This window comes from Carcharodon carcharias, chromosome 9 (genome assembly GCF_017639515.1).
Source record: "Carcharodon carcharias isolate sCarCar2 chromosome 9, sCarCar2.pri, whole genome shotgun sequence".
In the NCBI taxonomy this organism is placed as follows: domain Eukaryota; kingdom Metazoa; phylum Chordata; class Chondrichthyes; order Lamniformes; family Lamnidae; genus Carcharodon; species Carcharodon carcharias.
In genome coordinates, this window is record NC_054475.1 from 44665468 (window position 1) to 44684805 (window position 19338).

At 39.7% G+C, this 19338-nt stretch overlaps 1 protein-coding gene across 1 annotated transcript in view; it reads right to left on the minus strand.

The window, feature by feature from the left end:
* The window catches only part of LOC121281871 (peroxisome proliferator-activated receptor delta-like), a 91311-nt gene that overhangs the window by 27194 nt on the left and 44779 nt on the right, over positions 1-19338 (minus strand). Inside the window, exons 4-5 of the mRNA XM_041194960.1 lie at positions 7354-7492; positions 5909-6111 (exon numbers count right to left, since the gene is read on the minus strand). Coding sequence (XP_041050894.1) covers positions 5909-6111; positions 7354-7492 — 342 coding nt within the window. The remainder of the gene's footprint in view (positions 1-5908; positions 6112-7353; positions 7493-19338) is intronic.

The window sequence follows — 19338 nt, forward strand, 5'->3', positions numbered from 1 at the left end:
ACCCAGAACTGAAAGAAACTCATTTTGAATGCATTTTTTCAGGGTGTGCTCTGCCAGGTGTCTCTTTAAATCTATAAGATTTACTGTTGCCTTAACGGGGGTGTAATTGAGAGTCAGATTAATTAGGGGATTTTTGTAGTTATTATAGTAGATGTATGTATGTGTTTACAATCTTTCTTGTATTAATAAATGTTTGATTTAGTTTTATAAAATACTGCTTGAGACTTGGTGGTCTTCTTACTACAGAATTCAAAGCCTGTATCACGAAATGAGGATATTACAGTTGTTTCAAGTTTCCCTCTGGGATTTGAACAACTCAGCCATTACCATCGGCTGTGTCATAATAATCTCTTGAGATTTCCTCTTAATCATTCTATGATTTGCCTCAGACATGAGGGGTGGGAATAGAGGACAATATCCTCTTTATTTATGGATCCCATAGTCATCCTTTTTTCCTCCCTCAAATGTGTGCGCACAAAATTCAGTGCAAAAAAGATGTTCCAAAAATACTTTGCAACAGAACATTTACTAAACTCTATGCAGTATTCTCAATAATGAATGAATGATACAACTATTATATAAGATCAATTATAATGTTGACCTATGCAAACAAACATATAATCAGGTTCTGCATCTTAACCATTTGTGCTCATGGCATGAATGTTGATATTGTTGAAGGAAGAATTTAATGTCTGTATTAGTGTTTTCCTTTTGGACATGGTTTAGTCCAATACTAAAAGCGTTCTGAAATATAGAATCAACTTTGACTTCAGAAAACAATTGTCTGTTGAAATCTATATTCCTATTAATCTGACATTTACCAACACTCTTCCCTCTCAGTCAGAGAACTGCACATTCAAGTCCCACTTCAGGACTTCAGTGTTAGTGAGGCTGAGGGGCTGTGCTTTAAAAGAGATGTTTTCAGATGGATGTTGAAGATCTCTGACATTTTTAGACGAAAGGCAGGAAAGTCTCCCAGTCTCTTGGCCAACACCACCAAAACTGATTAACTTATCATTCATCCCAATGCTGCTTTTGAAATCTTGGCTGAACACAAAACGGTAGTACTATTTGCTTACTTAATAAAAATTCATGCATTTTAAAGTAATTTAGTGCACATAAAGCACCCGAGGCATTTCTGAAAGACATAAGATGCAATATAAATGTAAACAAGTCTATTTCCCCTCAATTCGGAGGCTTGATTCTGGGAAAAAAACTTGCACTTCGATATTTTTCCCCTTTCTAATTAATAATAATAAAAAAAAAATCAATATCCAGACTGTCCTAATCTAAAATTTTTTTGATTAACTTGGGATGGGGGCAGGAAGCAAGAGGGGGATGCATTTACGAAGCCGAAGTGTTTACCACCATTCCAGTCTTTGGGCCACGCAACCTGAAGGTGAATAAACTTCAAATAATTCACCATCTATTTGTGAAGTGTGCTTCTAATTTCGACTGAAGGGTCTCATTTGTACTTCTACAAAGTCGGCAAAAACATGAAACACTAATATTTAATACCAAACCAAATTACACTTCAGCACAAATATGACATTACATCACAATCCGAGTAATGCATTATTGCAGACTTAACTTCATTCTGAGTTGGGACTGCTGACTATTGAGTTCTCATTTCATTTTGATTCTGGATTAAAATTAAGTTTCTACAAAACAAGAAACAGTACTTTAGGCACCTTTACTGTGTTTTAGTTTTGCATTGAACTGATTGAAAGTCTCAGAAGCCATTATTTGGCAGTTAATGTCATATAGGAAGTTGTGGCTTGACTTTTCCTGTACCTTTATTTTTGAGATGCCCAAAAAGTGTGTGGTTTCTTTGAATTTAATAGGAAAGCAAAGTCTAGGGAGAGTACTTTCTATTCAAAATATGCCCTTCCATTTCTTTCTGAAAGTAATAACTATATTATAACTCCTACATCTGCACATATTTTTCCATCACAAATTCCTATGTCCATACTTTTTAAATGAAAACTACCTATGTAAACTTGTTACAGTGCAACGGTAACTTCCTCCCAGTGGGTATGTACAGTTTGGGTTATGTCTACACTTACCATTCTTCCATTCCATTTTGGAGAACTACCTCCATGCATTTCACTCTCATGTTTATACAGGTGCCTTGTACGGGTCTCTGTGCAAGCCTGAGAGAACACAGTTCTGGGAATGGCTCTGGGATTGCTATGTTATGATGTAACTATGGTGCCAGAGTTAAGGACATCTCCTCAGGCTGGGGAGGAATTGGAGTGGGAGGGGAAGAATCCAGTTGTCATGATCCATGCGGGTACCAATGACATATTTGGCCTAAGAAAGAAGTTCAGCTGAGGGAGTATGAGCAGCTAAGGATTAAATTGAAAAGCAGAATCACAAAAGGTAATAATTTCTGGATTACTACCTTAACCATGAGCAAATTGGCACAAGGAAAATAAGATCAGAGAGTAGACTGTGTGGCTTGAGGATTGATGTGGCAGAAATAGATTTCAGTTCATGGGCACTAGCACCAGTACTCAGGAAAGTGAGAGCTTTACTGTTGGGTTGGCCTTCACCTGAACGTGCTGGTACCCGTATACTAGTGAATCTCATAACAAAGGCTTTGAGTTAAATAGAATGGGTAGATTTGGAATGTTAAAAAGAAAGGACAAAGGCAATAAGAAGGCTGCTCACCACTACCTTCTCAAGGGCAATTAAGGATGGGCAATAAATCAATAAATGCTGGCCTAGCCAGCAATGCTCTCATCCCATAAAGGAATAAAAAAAAATGCAGGATAGCGATGCGGGTAATAATAACCAGAGTGTAACATGAAGGGACAGAGCATATAAACTTAAGATTTCACCAGGAAATAACATTAGAATAGGGAAAACACAATAAAAAGACAGAATTAAAGGCTCTTTATCTGAATGAACGCAACATTCGTAACAAGGCAGATGAATTGATAGCACAAAGAGAAATAAATGAGTACGATAGCCATTAAAGAGATATGGTTGCAAAGTGACCATGGCTGGGACCTGAATATTCAAGGGTATTTGACTTTTTGGAAGGACAGGAAGAAAGGGAAAGGAGGTGGGATGGCTCTGTTAATAAAGGATGAGATCAGTCCAATAGTGAGAAATGACCTTGGCTCGGAGGACCAAAAAGAATCCGTTTGAGTGGAGGTAAAAAAATAGCAAAGGAGAAAGTGGGAATGGTTTATAGGCCCCCTGTCCTACAGTGTAACTACCGTCAGAGTATAAATAAAATAATAATGGTGACTTGCAAGAATGGTACTGCAATGATCGTGAGAGATTTTAATCTTCATATAGATTGGATGAATCAAATTGGCAAAAGTAGCCTGGAGGATGAGTTCATAAGAGTGTATTCTGAACAGTTTTTTTCAAATAATATGTTCTGCAACCAAGCAGGGAACTGGCAACTTTACACCTAGTAATGTGTAATAAGGCAAGAGTAATTAATAACCTCAAAGTAAAGGATCCTGTAGATAAGAGTCAGAGTGGTTGCAGAAGAGCTACATTGGATGTGTGAGGATGGTAGAACTCAGACGAGCGTGGCATTCCATGTCAGCAAATCTCCTGGCAACAGTAGCTACAAACAGCAGCTAGGTAAGAGTGATTATAACATGATGGAATTTCACATTCAGTTTGAGGGTGAGAAACCTGGGTCTGAAATGTCTTAAACTTAATAAAGGCAGTTACAAGCATATGAAGACGGAGTTGGCTGAAATGGAATGGGAAAACAGGTTAAAGGTAAGAAGACAGAGAAGCAGTGGCAGACATTTAAGGAGATATTTTATAACTCTCAACAAAGGTTTATTCTATTGAAAAAGAAAGGCCCTACGAGAAGGGTGCACCATCCATGGCTAACTATAGAAGTTAAGGATGGTATCAAATTGAAAGAAAACATGTACAATGCTGAAAGGATTAGTGGTAGCCCAAAGGTTGGGAAAAATTTAGAAACCAGTGAATGATAACTAAAAAATTAAAGAGGGAGAAATTGGAATGTGAGAACTATAAAATATGTAGCAAATATAAAAACATGCAGTAAAAGTTTTGACATATATAGAGGATTGGCTAGCTAACTAAAAACAGAGTCAGGATAAATGGGTCATTTTCAGGTTGGCAAACTGTAATTAGTGGAGTGCCACAGGGATCAGTGGTGGGGCCTCAACTATTTACAATCTATATTAATGACTAAGATGATGGGACCAACTATCTCATAGCCAAATTTGTTGGTGATACAAAGATAGAGTAGGAAAACAAGTTCTGAGGAGGATACAAGTGTCTGCAGAAGGATATAGATAGGTGAAGTGAGTGGGCAAAACTTTGGCAGATGAAATATAACGTGGGAAAATACATGGTTGTCCACTTTGGTATGAAGAATAGAAAAGCAGAGTATTATCTAAATGGAGAGAGACTGCAGAATACTTAGGAGGGATATACTTACATTGGAAGCAGTTCAGAGAAGGTTTGCTGGGCTGAGTCCTGGGATGAAGGGGTTGTCTTACGAGGAGAAGTTGAGCAGGATGGGCCTATACTCCTTGAAGTTTAGAAGAATGAGAGGTGATCTTATTGAAACATATAAGATTTTGAGTAGCTTGACAGGGAGGATGTTTTCTCCTGTAGGGGAATCTCGAACGAGGGGGCAGAGTTTAAAAATAAGGGATCTCTCATTTAAGTCAGAGATGAGGAGGCATTCTTCTTTCAGAGGGTTGTTTGCCTTTGGAATTCTCTCCCACAGGAAGCAGTGGAGGCTGGGGTCATTGAATATATTCAAGGCTGAGTTAGACAGACTTTTGATCAACAAGGATGTTAATGGTTATGGGGACAGGCAGGAAAGTGGAGTTAAGGCCAGAATCAGACCAGTCATCTTATTGTATGACGAAGCAGGTTCAATGGGTCAGTAGCCTGCCTCTGCTCCTACTGCTTATGAACTTATTAATTGCATATAGTGAGTGGACTTGAGAATCAAACTGTACAGATGCTGTACCTCAGGGTGTTTGTGTATGTTGGAACTTTGAAACACAGCAGCTTGTACAATTAATAAACAAGAAGAGTTTGTTGTTCTCAACAAGGATCAGGAGATGTATGAGAAAAACGCCTCCACTGTCTCAGAAATAAATTTCAATTCATTTTAGCAGGCTTTGTACTTCAAAGTACTAGCTTATGTCCCCATTACCAACTGTATTCTCTGCTTTGTTACCTCAAACACCATGAACTCATGGACTTTGTTGTCATTAGAATTCAGACCATTTGTTCTGCTGTGTCTGCTTCTTTCACCCATCCCCTTCCCCAGTCTCTCATTCTCATCTTACACAAAATTCAGTTCATTCATATCCCATCATATACTCACCCACTCATCTATCATTTCTGCCTTTAGCAATCTGAACTGGCTCCCAAACCCCGTTCAAAATTCTCATCATGGTTAAATCTCTTCATGGCACCATCCCTTCCTATCTCAGTAACCTTCTCTAGCCCTACAATCTTTCCACTCTGTGGTCCCTGGCCTGCACCTCTCCCCGCTTTGCCTCACTTTTGGTAGTCAGTCATCTAGGCCCTATGCTCTGGAATTCTCTTCCTATGACTTCTCTGCCTCACCACTTTCATCTTCTCCTTTAAGTCTCTCTTTAAAAGCCACCGCTTTAGCCAAGCTTTTAGCCACCCCTTCCAATGCAGCCTTCTTTGGCGCAGCATTCGTTTTTGTCTGATTAAGCCTCTGTTTAGCACCTAGGACTATTTTGCTATGTTAAAGGCACTGTATAAATGAAAGCTGTTATTGCTGTGCTTCACTGGCAATGTTCGGTTCTTGCTTCTAATGAGTGCAGCCAATATTGAGAGAATCAAAGTATAGTCATGTTATGGGAGCACCTACACTGATCAACAAGGCTCTTCTTCTCCCTTTACTTACAGGGTCCTTGGTAGCCTTTCCACTTAGGATGTCTCGTGCTTTTTTCTTAGTCATATTGAAGTTCTTTAGGTATGCATCGTAAACATGTCTTGCCAGTGATTTCAGATCGGCTATTAGTGGGTTTTGAACTGTTGTTTCACTAGCTAGAAGTCCCGCAACTAGTTTTTTCTTCTCTGCTTCAGGCATTCGGCCAAATCGGATGGCTGTTACCAGAGAAAAACAAAATTAGGCTTGGCAAAGAATTCAGTTAATTTTGGTTAAGTATAAAATTGGCTTAAATTTAAGTTATTTATTATTAGGCAGGTCAGTGAATAGCAAGTCTGTTTTCAGCAAGCATCAATCATTGCAGACTGTACCACCATAGAAGATTCAACACAAGGTTGTTAACAGAAATTGAAAACAGGCAGTTCTTCCCTCTGGTAACAATTGTAACACAGTAACCCTTTCACTTTAACCTTCTCCTAACATGCAAGGACCAGCTATCATACTGTTCTTCACAACCGTCAATTCCGGAAATAGCTCAAGAACAATAGAAAACAATAGCTGTGAGTATATCTCAAGGATGGAACACAAACTGATGGGCTTGGAGGACATTATAAAAGACGCAAGGACTGACAGAGATTTACACAGCACCTCTGACATCTGTTTTTTGTAGGAAAACAGGTAACCAATTTACATACGGGACGTCCTCAAAAATAGCAATGAGGTAAATATTTGTGGTGGCATTGGTTGAGGGTGAATGTTGGCCAGCAGGCTGGTGGAGCTCCCTACTCTTCTTCATATGGATGCCATGAGGTCTGTTACAGACACCTGAACAGGTAGGCAGGCAGCATCTTGGTCTCATCTTTTGAGTAACATTTTAGACCAATGCTTAGAGCTTACAATTAACTTAGAGGTCATGCCTCCCCAAAATATTCATAGGATTTTTTTAAAAACCAGACTTGCCTAATTGATTTTTATTTGCTTTTCTTTCTGTTCCTCCTCCAATAGTAATCAGGATCAGAAACATTGGCTGATTTTCCTCCCTCCACAGCCTGGTACAGTGAATCCAATTCTTATTGCAAAACTGCCACATTAGCCAAGAACAAATAACTCAGCAACAATCAAGGCTAAACCTGGGGCTTTCCTAGCAAGTATGACGCAATGGGCACAATCATTTTTAAAGACTGGATTAATTCAAAAGGGAATCAATAACAAAGCTGAACAATTGAAGTTAATAATTAAAGTGAATCAGGAATGAAGTTGTGGCAATTTATCGACCAACTCTGATTTTTAGGATATTTATGCCGTGTCAGGTGCCTGTAAAGCACAATTTTAAACAAAATAAAATGTATTAACACAAAGAGCTTATAAAATTACTCAATTCTCTATTTGGAAAGCTGTTAAGTTCATCAACTTCTCACGTCTTTAATTTTCATTTGCTCATTTTGGCGACATTTACTGACCATTATGTGACATCCCTAATGCCAGGCACTTCTGGAAGCGACAATACTGGCACTTATTCCTGTTCTTTTTCTGGATCTTACAGTTACGATCACATTTCTCATACTTCAGCTTCATGCGAATCGTTCTTCGGAAGAAACCCTGGAAGACAAATTTTAGTTTAATTTTAGACTATGCAGTAAGACAGAAATAGGATTTCAAATCAGAGTATGTGGCTCAATAATAAATACATGCAAATTTCTGATAACTAAAATGCTAGCTTAGACGATATTTTACTCCTTTTCTTCCAAGTTGTTGAGTTATTTATAAACATTTGTGTTTTCGGTTATCACCTGTAGAGTAAGCCAAAACAATCTCATTTTGAAACTCTAGAGAGCAACCAAGGATTAAAGATTTTCTGCATATAGCGAAGGTATGCATGCACTCCCTGGAACTGTCAATCATTTCTAGTAACTTTTCCATCATACACTATCTCAACTTGCATACTTCACTTTGGATGAGCTCTTCTAGCTCCCATCTTCAGTCATTTACCTGTCAACTTACTGCATGCCAGCCCCCTTTGTTACCTTGTCACTGCTACCTCTCTACTTGATCTAAAACCCTAATGGGCCATTCCTGCTGCCACTCCAACTTGAACTCTGATACCCATGCCAAAGAAAATCTATGTTCTTGTCATTAGCAGGATCTAACTTTAAGTTTTCTTGAGCTCTTGATAAAAGTTTCAGTTTGTCATATAATAGTATTAAGGCTTCCCAGCTTGGCATGTAAAGCCTTTTGCTTTTTCAAAGCTGGGTAAGAAGTGGGATTCCTGCTCCACCTTATTCTATTTGCCAAAGTTCACCGGTCCTCCCTCCAGCTGCCCGTTATCTTGCCCCCTGCTGCTTCCTCTGCCTTAGGCATTAGTGCCTTCCCCATCTTTTTGCTCTCTCCTGCACTCCTTACTATTTTCAACCCCCCTGGTTAAGAAGTTTCTTATAAATGCTTCCCCAGCAGCAAATCATGGAAGTCTACATTTATTTTAATAAAACTGCATTATTTAAATAAATATTGCCGATTTCACCAAGTCATAACGTGAAAACTTTTTCTGCAGAGTGAATTTTCATTTATATGGCATCTTTACCATTCCAAAGCTCAAATGGATATTATGTTGAGCCAAGAAGGGGAAGGTTATGAACAGCAACTGAAAGCCTGGCTGAAAAGATGGGTTTTAAGAGGGATTTTATTGGGAGGGAGAGAAAAGTGGAACGACAGAGGTTTAGGGATGGAATTTCAGAATGTAGGAACCTAACTATTGAAGGTTCCTCCGCCAATTGTGAAGGAAAGGAAGGGGAGTTGCACTAATGCCAGAGTCACAGGATGTGTGTTTGTTGGGGGGTGGGGAAGAGATATAATGATATAGTTTGCTTCACAGTCATAAATCACATGAGCTGAGATTGAAAGCTGGTTTCTCAAAAGAATCAGGACTATTCACAGTAACTCAACTTCATTCTAATGACCCTGATCTGTGTTTGCATATTCCGGAGTGTCCAAGTCAAGCAATGTCTGCATTATCATACATACATAGCATAAATTTAGCGAACTGAAATGAATGCAAGTTTTGAAGTTAAGATAATTATGACTTTGGGAACAGTGAATAAAACTTCTGATCATTTACATGCAGGAAACTTAATTGGCTACGCTAAACTTTAGAATTTTCCTGATAAATGCAAGTTATTGAAGCATAAGTTTCAATTAATGCAATTCTTTCATTGGTTGTTCCCTCCTGGGTGGAGCTCCTTTCCAATTAGGTCACAATACTTAATAAAAAGTTAACTTAACCAATCTGAACAACAGTAAGCACCAAAATAAATGTATTTTTGTTCTGAATGACCCGCTATGAATGTCCAGCTTGTTGTGTTTTTGTTGTAACTAGCTGAGGCAAAGTAAGGCCTAGCGAAATACAATTAAATGAGATGGAAAACCTGAGGATCAGATATTAAATTAAAACAGGCTTTAAAAAAAGATATAAGTTAAAATCTCAAGTAAGAGAAGTAAATGTTCTGAACAGTTAGGTTCATAAGGTTACATGTGCCTAGGAAAAATATGAAATAATGTTGTTGAAGCTTCAGTTAATCTTTGTTGGAACAGTACACAAGATAATGACATAGAAAGGACATTTGAATTTCAACTGACTGAAAGTCAACCGAAAAAGAACTTCCTAGAATAGCCTAAAATCTGCATTAGAAATTTCAATTAAGCACAGCTGGATATACCGTACATGCGGCAAACACAGAATGCAACATCAACGCACTGACTGACAGGCTGCAGTATAACAACATAGTTAGCCATTCAACATGTGAGTCTAGTCATTAAGCATCAGCAGGCTATTTGACTGTGGATAACATCACAGACAAGTTAGACATCCACTCTAGGAATGACTCCTGCTCAAAATCCTAATGAGGAGTGATAATCTAGCTAATTTTTCATTTCAGTAGCTAAGGGATAATACCAATTGTGAATCAATATATGGCTATTCCTACTTTTGTCAGGAAGATATAATTCTCCTGATGTTATTGGAATTTATTGTAAAATAGAGTAATAGTGGGATGTGTCTATATATATATATATATATACGTGTGTGTGTGTGAGTGCGCGCGCGTGCGCATGTGTGAGAGAGAGAGAGAAACTTAATTGAATTAGAAGCAGCTAGTCTGGGTGCTTTAATGTAAGAGAAGTTAGGTTTGAAATGTTAACTAGGTAAACATGGGGAAGTTTAGAAACAAAGGTGTCAAGGGAACATTACATTTTTAAATAAACCAGACTAGATTATTTTCAAAAAAGGAGTGAAATGTGTCACCTAGCCAGCTGAAGTTTAGAAAGAGTGTGTTTATTTTTCCCAAAGATTACTGGTAAAACTTATTGCTATAAGAGATTTTTTATTATCAGCAAGATAAAGTCCAAGGACATAGTGAAACAATGGGAATTTGCACTGAAAAAGGGAAATATGTATATAGGAGCGAAGGATGCGTGTAAGGGTAGGCAGTTTAAGATCCAACAAGTGTGAAAAGCCTGCAGCCTGTATGTACCAAACTGCTGCCTCCAGGGACTGAAGTTAAGAGAATTCACTTTGAATCCGACTGTTCAGGGTATCTTTTAAAATCATTATGTCTTATTGTTGCCTTAACGAAAGTGTAACTGGGAGTTAGATTGATTAGGAGATTTAGAAGCATCATAGTAGGTAATTTGTAGATCTATGTATTTAAAATCATTTCTCTTATTAATAAATGTTTAATATAGTTTTATAAAAACCTCTTAAGACTCGATGGTCTTATTACTGAATTCAAAGCCCACATCACGAAACATATAAATTGAAAATTAGTTGTGACAGTTGTGTCAAGTTTCCCTCCGGGATTTGAACAGCTCAGTATTTACCATCTGCTGTGTCATAACACTTTGTACTGCTCAGTTCAAGCAACTCACTTACTAACAACCATCGGGAAGCACTTTTAAAAAAATAAATTAAAGGGAAGATTTCTTTTCTACCTTTGCAATACTAGTTCAAATAGAAATCAGCGGTTTGACATTGGATTTTTTTGCTACCAAGTGCAATATGGACAACATAAAATTGATTTCAATAAACTGCTTTTTATATCAGTGAGTAGAGTAAGAAAATTAGTAAAACTCAATTACATAGAAATTACAGCACAACAACTGACCATTTAACCGAGCCAGTCCATATTGGTTCTTATCCTTCACTAGGCAGTATCCTACTTTGTGCTCATTCTGCTCCCACATCCCTTTATTCTCCTTTCCTTGAATCATTCTAACCTATCTAATCTATTCCTAATACATTAGTACCCTCTATCCATAATTCAGTAGCACACCTTAGAATTTAAAAAAAATGATCCAGCGACAAGACTTTTTAAATTTCTTATGTCACGTAAGTTAACCAAATTTCTTGACCAACAAAGTAAAGTCAGATGCAAAATATCGTGGATGCTGGAAATCTGAAAAGAACAGAAAATGCTACAAATATTCTTCAAGTTTGACAACATCTGTGGAGAGAGAAACAGAGTTAAAGTTTCAGCGCAATGCCTTTCATCAGAACCAGAAAAATTTAGCCATTAACAAATTTTAGTTAATTACAGAGGCAGAGAATGTGGGGGTGGGGGTGGCAGTACCAAGGAACAACAACAGGGAAGTCTATGATAGGGCAGAAAGCAGGAGAGATTAAATAACAGTGATTATGCATTGCAAAAGGGAACCGTAATGAACAAGAAACAAAAGATGAGTCCAAAAGGGATGTGAATGGGGAATGCAGAATTATCACCAATGGCTGCCATCCAAAGACAGAAAATAAGAAAAAAAATGGTGCACAGGTTATGATGCGAAATGGCTGAACTCAACATTGAGTCCAGAAGTCTGTAAAGTGCCTAATCAAATGTTGTTCCTCAAGTTCCCAGTGAGCTTGAGAGGAACAGTGTAGGAAGCTGAGGACAGAAAGGTAATAGTGGAGGTGGTGCAGAGATTCAAAACGACCAGTGGCTGGAAGATTGAGATCACATTTCCAGATTGAATGGAGATGCTCCACAAAGTATTCATCTGATCTACGTTTGGTCTCCCCATTGTAAAGAGTCTGTATTTCAATGGTGAATACAATATGCTAAAGTAAAAGTAGTACAAGAAAATTTCTGCTTCACCTGGAAGGAGTATTTGGGGCTTTGGTCAATGGGAAGAGGGAAGATAAAAGGTTAGGTGCTGCATCTCATCATGGTTGTGGAGTGGACGAGGGGGTCACAGAACAAACAGTCCCTTTGGAATGCTGAAAGGGAAGGGAAAGTGAAGGTGCTTTTGGTGCTGGTATCACACTGGAGGTGGCAGAAATTGAGGAGAAAATGTTCCTTTGAATATGGAAACTGATAAGGCGAGGCCAAGGGAAATCCTATCATGGTTTGGTGGGGGGTGGGTGGTGGTGGTGGTGGTAGGTAGGAGAGATGTGGAGCGGTCAGAGCAGAAGTGCAGGAAATGGTACAGGCATAGTTGAGAGCCCCGCCAACCATGTTTGGGGCGAGTGGGGACCAAATCCTGAGTTGAGGCAAAAGGAAGACATTTCAGAGGTACTGTTATGGGAGATAGCAGCCTTAGGCCAGATACAATTGTGAGGGAGAAACTGGGAAAATGGAACGGAGTCCTTACAGGAAGCAAGGTGTCAGAAAATGTTGTCAAAGTAGCTATGAGAACCAATGGACATATAATGGGTATTGGTCGATAGTCTATCCCCAAAAATAGAGGCAGGGATTCTAAGGAAGGAAAGAGTCAGAGTTGAACCATGTAAAGGCAGGGTGCAAATTGAAAACAAAGTTGATTAAATTTTCCAGTTTGGGGCGAGAGCAGGAAACAGCACTAGCACAGTCATCAATGAGCTGAAAAAGGAAGGGGGAAAAGGAATAAGGAAGGGGACCCAAGACGGACTGGGAGAAAGAATATTTCACATATTCCATGAAAAGGCAGGCATAGCTCCTATAGCAACAGTTTTTTGGGGGGAAGGATGACTTAGAGGAGAAGTTTTTCAATGTGAGAGCAAGTTCAGCCAGGTGGAGATGGTTGGTGAAAGATAAGGACTGGTTGGGCCTCTGTCATGGACAAATTAAAGAGCCTTCAGGCCTGGTGGAGATATGTCCATAGAGCTATGGCCAGGAAAGTGGAAACAGTTAAAGTGATGAAGGATGCTGGGAGAGATGTGGACATAGGTGTAAAGAGATGGGACAAGGGGAGGAACGATATGAGTCAAAACAGGAAGAAATCAGTTCTGCGGGGCAAGAACAGGCTGAAATGATGTCCACCAGGGTATTCCTGTTTATTGATCTTCAGGAGAGGAAGAAATGGACTGTTCAGAGTTGGGGGACTATGAGGTTGGAGGTTGCGGAGGGCAGATCTCCATAGGACATAAGGTTGGTGATGATCTTGGAAATGATGGCAGTTAAAGTCAGTGTCCATTGACACCTCCATGTGCATTTTTATTCCATGTATTCATGGATCAAAACATGAGAGTTCCAATCAATAAGCGTTTATAGTAAATGTGTAAGCAGCTATAAATAATAACAATCAAGATATAAACTGGAAAAATCAGGTTAGCAGTAGTAGCCTGGATGAGGAGTTCATAAAACGCTTTCGAGTTAGTTTCTTAGAGCAGCGCATTCTGGAACCAACCAGAGAGCAGGTTATATTAGACTTGTGTAAGGAACATATCTTTTTATTTGCTGTTGGACTGTGGATTAAATTACAATAGCTGCAGGTTGAAAGACAGAATGAGAGATATATACAATGTTGCAGTCCTGGAACAGAGTGTGCTATGAAAGACAGGATGGTGCCGGAAAGGGGTCCTGGGCCAAGGGGGTTGCCTGACAACAACATTTTTTTAAGTTCCTGACCACGTAACCAAGTTTTGTGTGAGAAGCAGTGCAGCTGAATAGCTCCTAGCCTGAAAGGAACAAGACCTAAAAACTCTTTCTCTTCTTTGTGCAAGATTCCAGTAATTCCACAATAATAGCTAGCTTTTCTCCTCATATCTCTATAACCTGCTCTCTCTCTGAAAGCCCCTGTCAATAGGCAAAGGGGGAAAATCACAGGCTGATTTTGAAAGGCAAGTGCTTGACCAGTGAACTAAATACCGAAAATGCTGGAAGACCGCCTCGTATCATCAACAAGAACTGAAAGGAAATTGGAAGACATTGATCAAAATCAAACCATCGAATCCTGTACTCCAGATTGGTACTATTGAACTGATTTAGCTCCTTAAAATCTGTGTGGTGTGTTGTGCATGCGCTGTATGTGTTTTATGTACACATGGGACTTAAGAGGGTAGAGTTTAAGTTATAGTGTTAGAAGTTAGCAGTTCATATTTCTTTCTTTTGCCACTGCTTAACGACAGTTTGTTCAATAAACAGTTATTTACTTATTATGTTTACAAACCTGGTGCTTGTATTCTGTTAACCTAAGTTAAACAGTTATGTAGAATTGGGGCAATCTGGTGGTTTGATCAAATTTTTCACATTTGTTATAGCTCAGGGAACAGCGGGGCTTGATATTACAGCGGACTATCCCCAGTGAGTCACGACACTTGGTATTGTGTAATGTGACAGGATTAATTAGTGACCTCAGAGTGAAGGCATCCCTAGGTAGCAATGAGCACAATATGATTGAATTTTACATCCAGTGTGAAAGGGAGAAGAGTGCGTCTAAGACTAGTATATTAAACTTAAATAAGGGCAACTATGTGGGCATGAAAGCTGAGCTAGCTGAAGTGAATTGGGATACTAGGCTAGGGGATAGATCAATAGAGAAGCAGTGGCAGATATTTATGGGGATATTTCAGAACACTCAGAATAAGCATATTTCTACTGTAAAGAAAAACTAAAGGGAGGACCCACCATCCGTGGTTAACTAAAAAAGTTAAGGAAAGTATCAAACTTAAGGAAAAAGCATATAACTGTAAAAATGAGTGGCAGGTCAGATGATTGATCAGAATATAAAGAACAGCAGAGAATGGCTAACAGGCTAATCAGGAGTAAGAAGTTAAAGTATGAGAAGAAGCTAGCTAGAGGAAGCTAGCTAGGAATGTAAAAATGGATAGCAAGAGTTTCTACAGGTATTTAAAAAGGTAAAGTGAATGCTCGTCCTCTAGGGAGTTGATAGTAGATAAACAGTAAATGGCAGATGAAATGAACAAATATTTTGCTTCTGTCTCCACTATAGAGGATACAAAAAACATTCCAGTAATAGCTGTAAATCAGAAGTTGGAAGGGAGAGGGGAACTTGGTGAAATTACAATCACTAGGGAAGCAGTACTGAGCAAACTGATGAAGCTGCAGACTGACAAATCTCCAGGTCCTGATCGACTTTATCCTAGGGTCTTAAAAGAGGTGGCTAATGAGGTAATAGATGCGTTGGTGTTAATTTTCCAAAATTCCCTACATTCTGGAAAGGTTCCATCAGAATGGAAAGGAGCAAATATAACACCTCTATTCAAGAAGGGAGGGAGGCAGAAAACAGGAAACTATAGGCCAGTTAGCTTGATGTCTGTCAGTGGGTAGGTGTTAGAATCGATCATTAAGGAGGTTATAGCTGGGCACTTAGAGAAACTGAAGGTAATTGGGAACAGTCAGCATGGTTTTGTGAAAGGGAAATCATGTTTAACCAATTTATTGGGGCTCTTTGATGGGGTAACATGCGCTATGGATAAAGGGGGGCCTGTAGATGTGCTGTACTTGAATTTCCAGAAGGCATTTGATAAGGTGCCAGATCAAAGGTTACTGCGTAAAATAATAGCTCATGGTGTAGAGGGTAACGCATTAGCATGGATAGATGATTTGGCTGGCAGAAAACAGAGAGTATGCAGAAATGAGTCTTTTTCCGATTGGCAGGATGTAACAAGTGGAGTCTCACAGGGGTCTGTGCTGGGGCCTCAGCATTTTTCAATTTATACCAATGACTTAGAAGAGGGGAATGAAGGCACAATAGCTAAATTTGCAGATGATACAAAGATAGGTAGGAAAGTATGTTATTAAGAGGACATAAGGAGGTTACAGATGGATATAGATAGGTTGAGTGAGTGAGCAAAAATCTGACAGATGGAGTATAATGTGGGAAAATGTAAAGTTGTTCACTCCAGCAGGAAGAATAAAAACGCAGAATATTGCTTAACTGGAGAATGGCTGCAGAATTCCAAGGTGCAGAGGAATCTAGGTGCTCTAATGGACAAGGCACAAGAAGTTGTGTGGGTAGAGCAAGTAATTAAGGCGGCTAATGCCTTTATTACGAGAGGAGGAAACAGAAGGGGGAGAAACCAGAGGTTGTTCCCATGCATTTGCTGCTACAAGAGCTTGGAGTGTGGTTGCCAACTTGAAACTTCAGCTAGTTTTGTGGTTAGTAGTGGGGGCGAGATAAGTTTCTTTTGACCAAAAACAACATTTATACAAATACAGTAAATGCATTGGAGGTAGTTCAGTGGAAGCTTACTAGATTGATACCTGGAATGAGCCATTGTCTTATGAGGATAGTTTAGGCAGACTGGGCTTGTTTACAATGAGGTTTAGAAGAGTGACAGGTGACTTGATTGAAGTACATAAGATCCTGATTGGTACTGACAAGGTGGGACATCAAAAGGTTGCCCTTTCAGCACAGAGGTGAGAAGAAATCCACCCCCCCTTCCGAGGATTGTGAGACTTCTGCCTCAGAAGGTGGTGAGGCATGGTCACTGAATATTTTTAAGGCGGAGGTAGATAGATTCTTGTTAGGCAGGGAAATCAAAGGTTATCGGGGTAGATAGAAATGTGGAATTCGAAACAAACATTCAGCTATGATCTTAATGAATGTTGGAGCAGGCTAGAGGGGCCGAATGGCCTACCTCCGCTTCTATTTCGTAGGTTTATATAAATGTTGCTTTTTTATTAAAAGAAACCTATCCTCACCCCAAAATTGACCACAAAACTTTAGCTGAATTTTCAAGTTGGCAACTTAACCCCAGCCCTCCCATGACAGCAAATGCATGAGAACAACCTCCGATGGCCCTAGTTATTTATCCCCCCCTCTGTTTAGTATTTCCCTATGAAGACAAATTTCTTCACGTATAGAGCTAAGATCTAAAATGCGCTAGCTGAAAGGGTGATGAATGAACTTTTAAAGGGCAGCTGGACATGTATGTGAAGAGGACTCATTTGCAGAGTTAGAGGGAAAAGGCTGGGTTTGGGACTAATTTGAGCATTTCTTTCAAAGAGCCAGCACGGGGGTGATGGGCTGAATGCCTTCTTCTATGCTGTAAGATTCTGCTGTTAACAATGCCATTGGAGCAAAACATAAGAAAATGGAGCAGCAGCAGGCTGTACAACCCCTAGAGGATGATCTTCTAGTTGGACACCATCAAACAGGAAAAGGGGAGGGTTCAGGTGAAGGCATTTAAAACAAAAAGCAGATGAGCATGCAGACTTCATTTAAAACAAAGAGCGGGTGAGCGTGCAGACTTCATTTAAAACAAAGAGTGGGTGAGCGTGCAGACTTCATTTAAAACAAAGAGTAGGGTGACTTCATTTAAAAAGAGCACGGACAGCAGTTGATTGGTGAGTATTTCTAGTCTTTAGAGTAAAATTAAGGTCTATAGTTTGTGTTTAGGTCTCTAGTCTTTATTTTCTCTTTTTTAAAAATAGTTTGTTAAATATAAGATCGATACTGGTGTAAAAAATTAACTTCCATAAAGTGCAAAGAGCTAGAGTAATTAATGAATTCATTAATTAGAACACGACAACGATGTCAGGACGGGTGATATGTTGCTGCTGCAGCATATGGGAGCTGCTAGATACCAAAGTGATCCAGAGCGAATACATCTCTGGTAAGAGTTGGCAGCTCGAGGAACTTTGGATTCGAGTAAAGGAGCTGAAATCCGAGCTGCAGACATTATACCAGATCAGGGAGGGAGAAAGTTACCTGGACACTTTGCTCCAGAAGGCAGTCACACCCCACACGTTAGGTAAGTTGAATTTGGTCTGTAATCAGGGACAGGAATGTGTGACTGCAGGTGAGGCAGGTATGGGGATGCAGGGGGTGGCGTTCAAGGAGCCTCAGCCCCTGCAATTGTCCAACAGTTACGAGGTCCTTGCAAGCTGTGTGGACGAGAGTAGGGACTGCAAGGAGGATGAGCAAACTAACCACGGCACCGTGGTACTAGGAGCCATTCAAGTGGTGGGAGGAAATAGGAATGTGGTAGGGGACAGTATAATTAGGGGGTTAGGTACTGTTCTCTGCAGCCGTGAGCGTGAGTCCTGAAGGCTGTGTTGCCTGCCTGGTGCCAGGGTTAAGGACATCTCTTCAGGGTTGGAGAGGAACTTGGAGTGGGAGGGGAGGGACCCAGTTGTCGTCATCCACGTTGATGCCAACATCGTTGATAAGACTAGAAAAGAGGTTCTGCTAAAAGAATTTGAACAGTTAGGAGCTAAATTAAAAAGCAGAGCCTCCAAGGTAATAATCTCAGGATTACTACCTGAGCCATGGGGAAACTGGCATAGGGTAAATAAAGTCAAGGAGTTAAATGAATGGTTCAAAGATTGGTGTGGGAGGAATGGGTTTCAGTTCATGGAGCACTGACACCAATACTGGGGTAGAAGGGAGCTGTTCGGTGGGACAGGAGTCATTTGAATCATGCTGGGACCAGTGTCCTGGTGAATCAAATAACTAGGGCTGTAGAGAGGGCTTTAAACTAAATAGAGGGGGGGAGGGTTCTGGAGAGGGGATACCTAGGCTCACAAAGCAAAAGGATATGGCAGTATTGCAGGGCAGCTATTTAGGTAACGATACCGAGTGTGACAGGAAGGGACCAAGCGTACAAACATAAAAAAACAGCAACAAATAGGTTACAAAGGGGGTAAAATAGTAAAAGGCAAAATGAATGGCTCTTCACTTAAAACGTACGCAGTATTCAGAACGAAATAAATGAATTAATGGCACAAATAGATGTTAATGGGTATGAACTTATTAGCCTGAAGAGTCACACGGACTCGAAAGGTTAGCTCTATTTCTCTCTGTACAGGTGCTTTTAGGCCTGCTGAGTTTTTCCAGCATTTTCTGTTTTTGTTTCAGATTTCCAGCATCCGCAGTATTTTGCTTTTATGATCTTATAGCCATTATGGAGACATAGTTACAAGGAGATCAAAGCTGGGAACTAAATATTCAGGGGTATCTGATTTTTTGAAAGGGCAGGCAGGAAGGAAAGAATGGTGGGGTAGCTTTGTTAGTACGAGATGGAATAAGCACAATAGCAAGAAATGATCATGGATCGGAAGATGTGGAATCCATATGGGTGGAGGTAAGAAATAACAAGGGGAAGACGACACTGGTGGGAGTAGTCTATAGGCCCCCTAACAGTAGCTATGCTGTTGGACAGAGAATAAATCAGGAAATAATGAGGGCATGTAAAAAATGCAATATTAATCATGGGTGACTTTAATCTTCATGCAGAT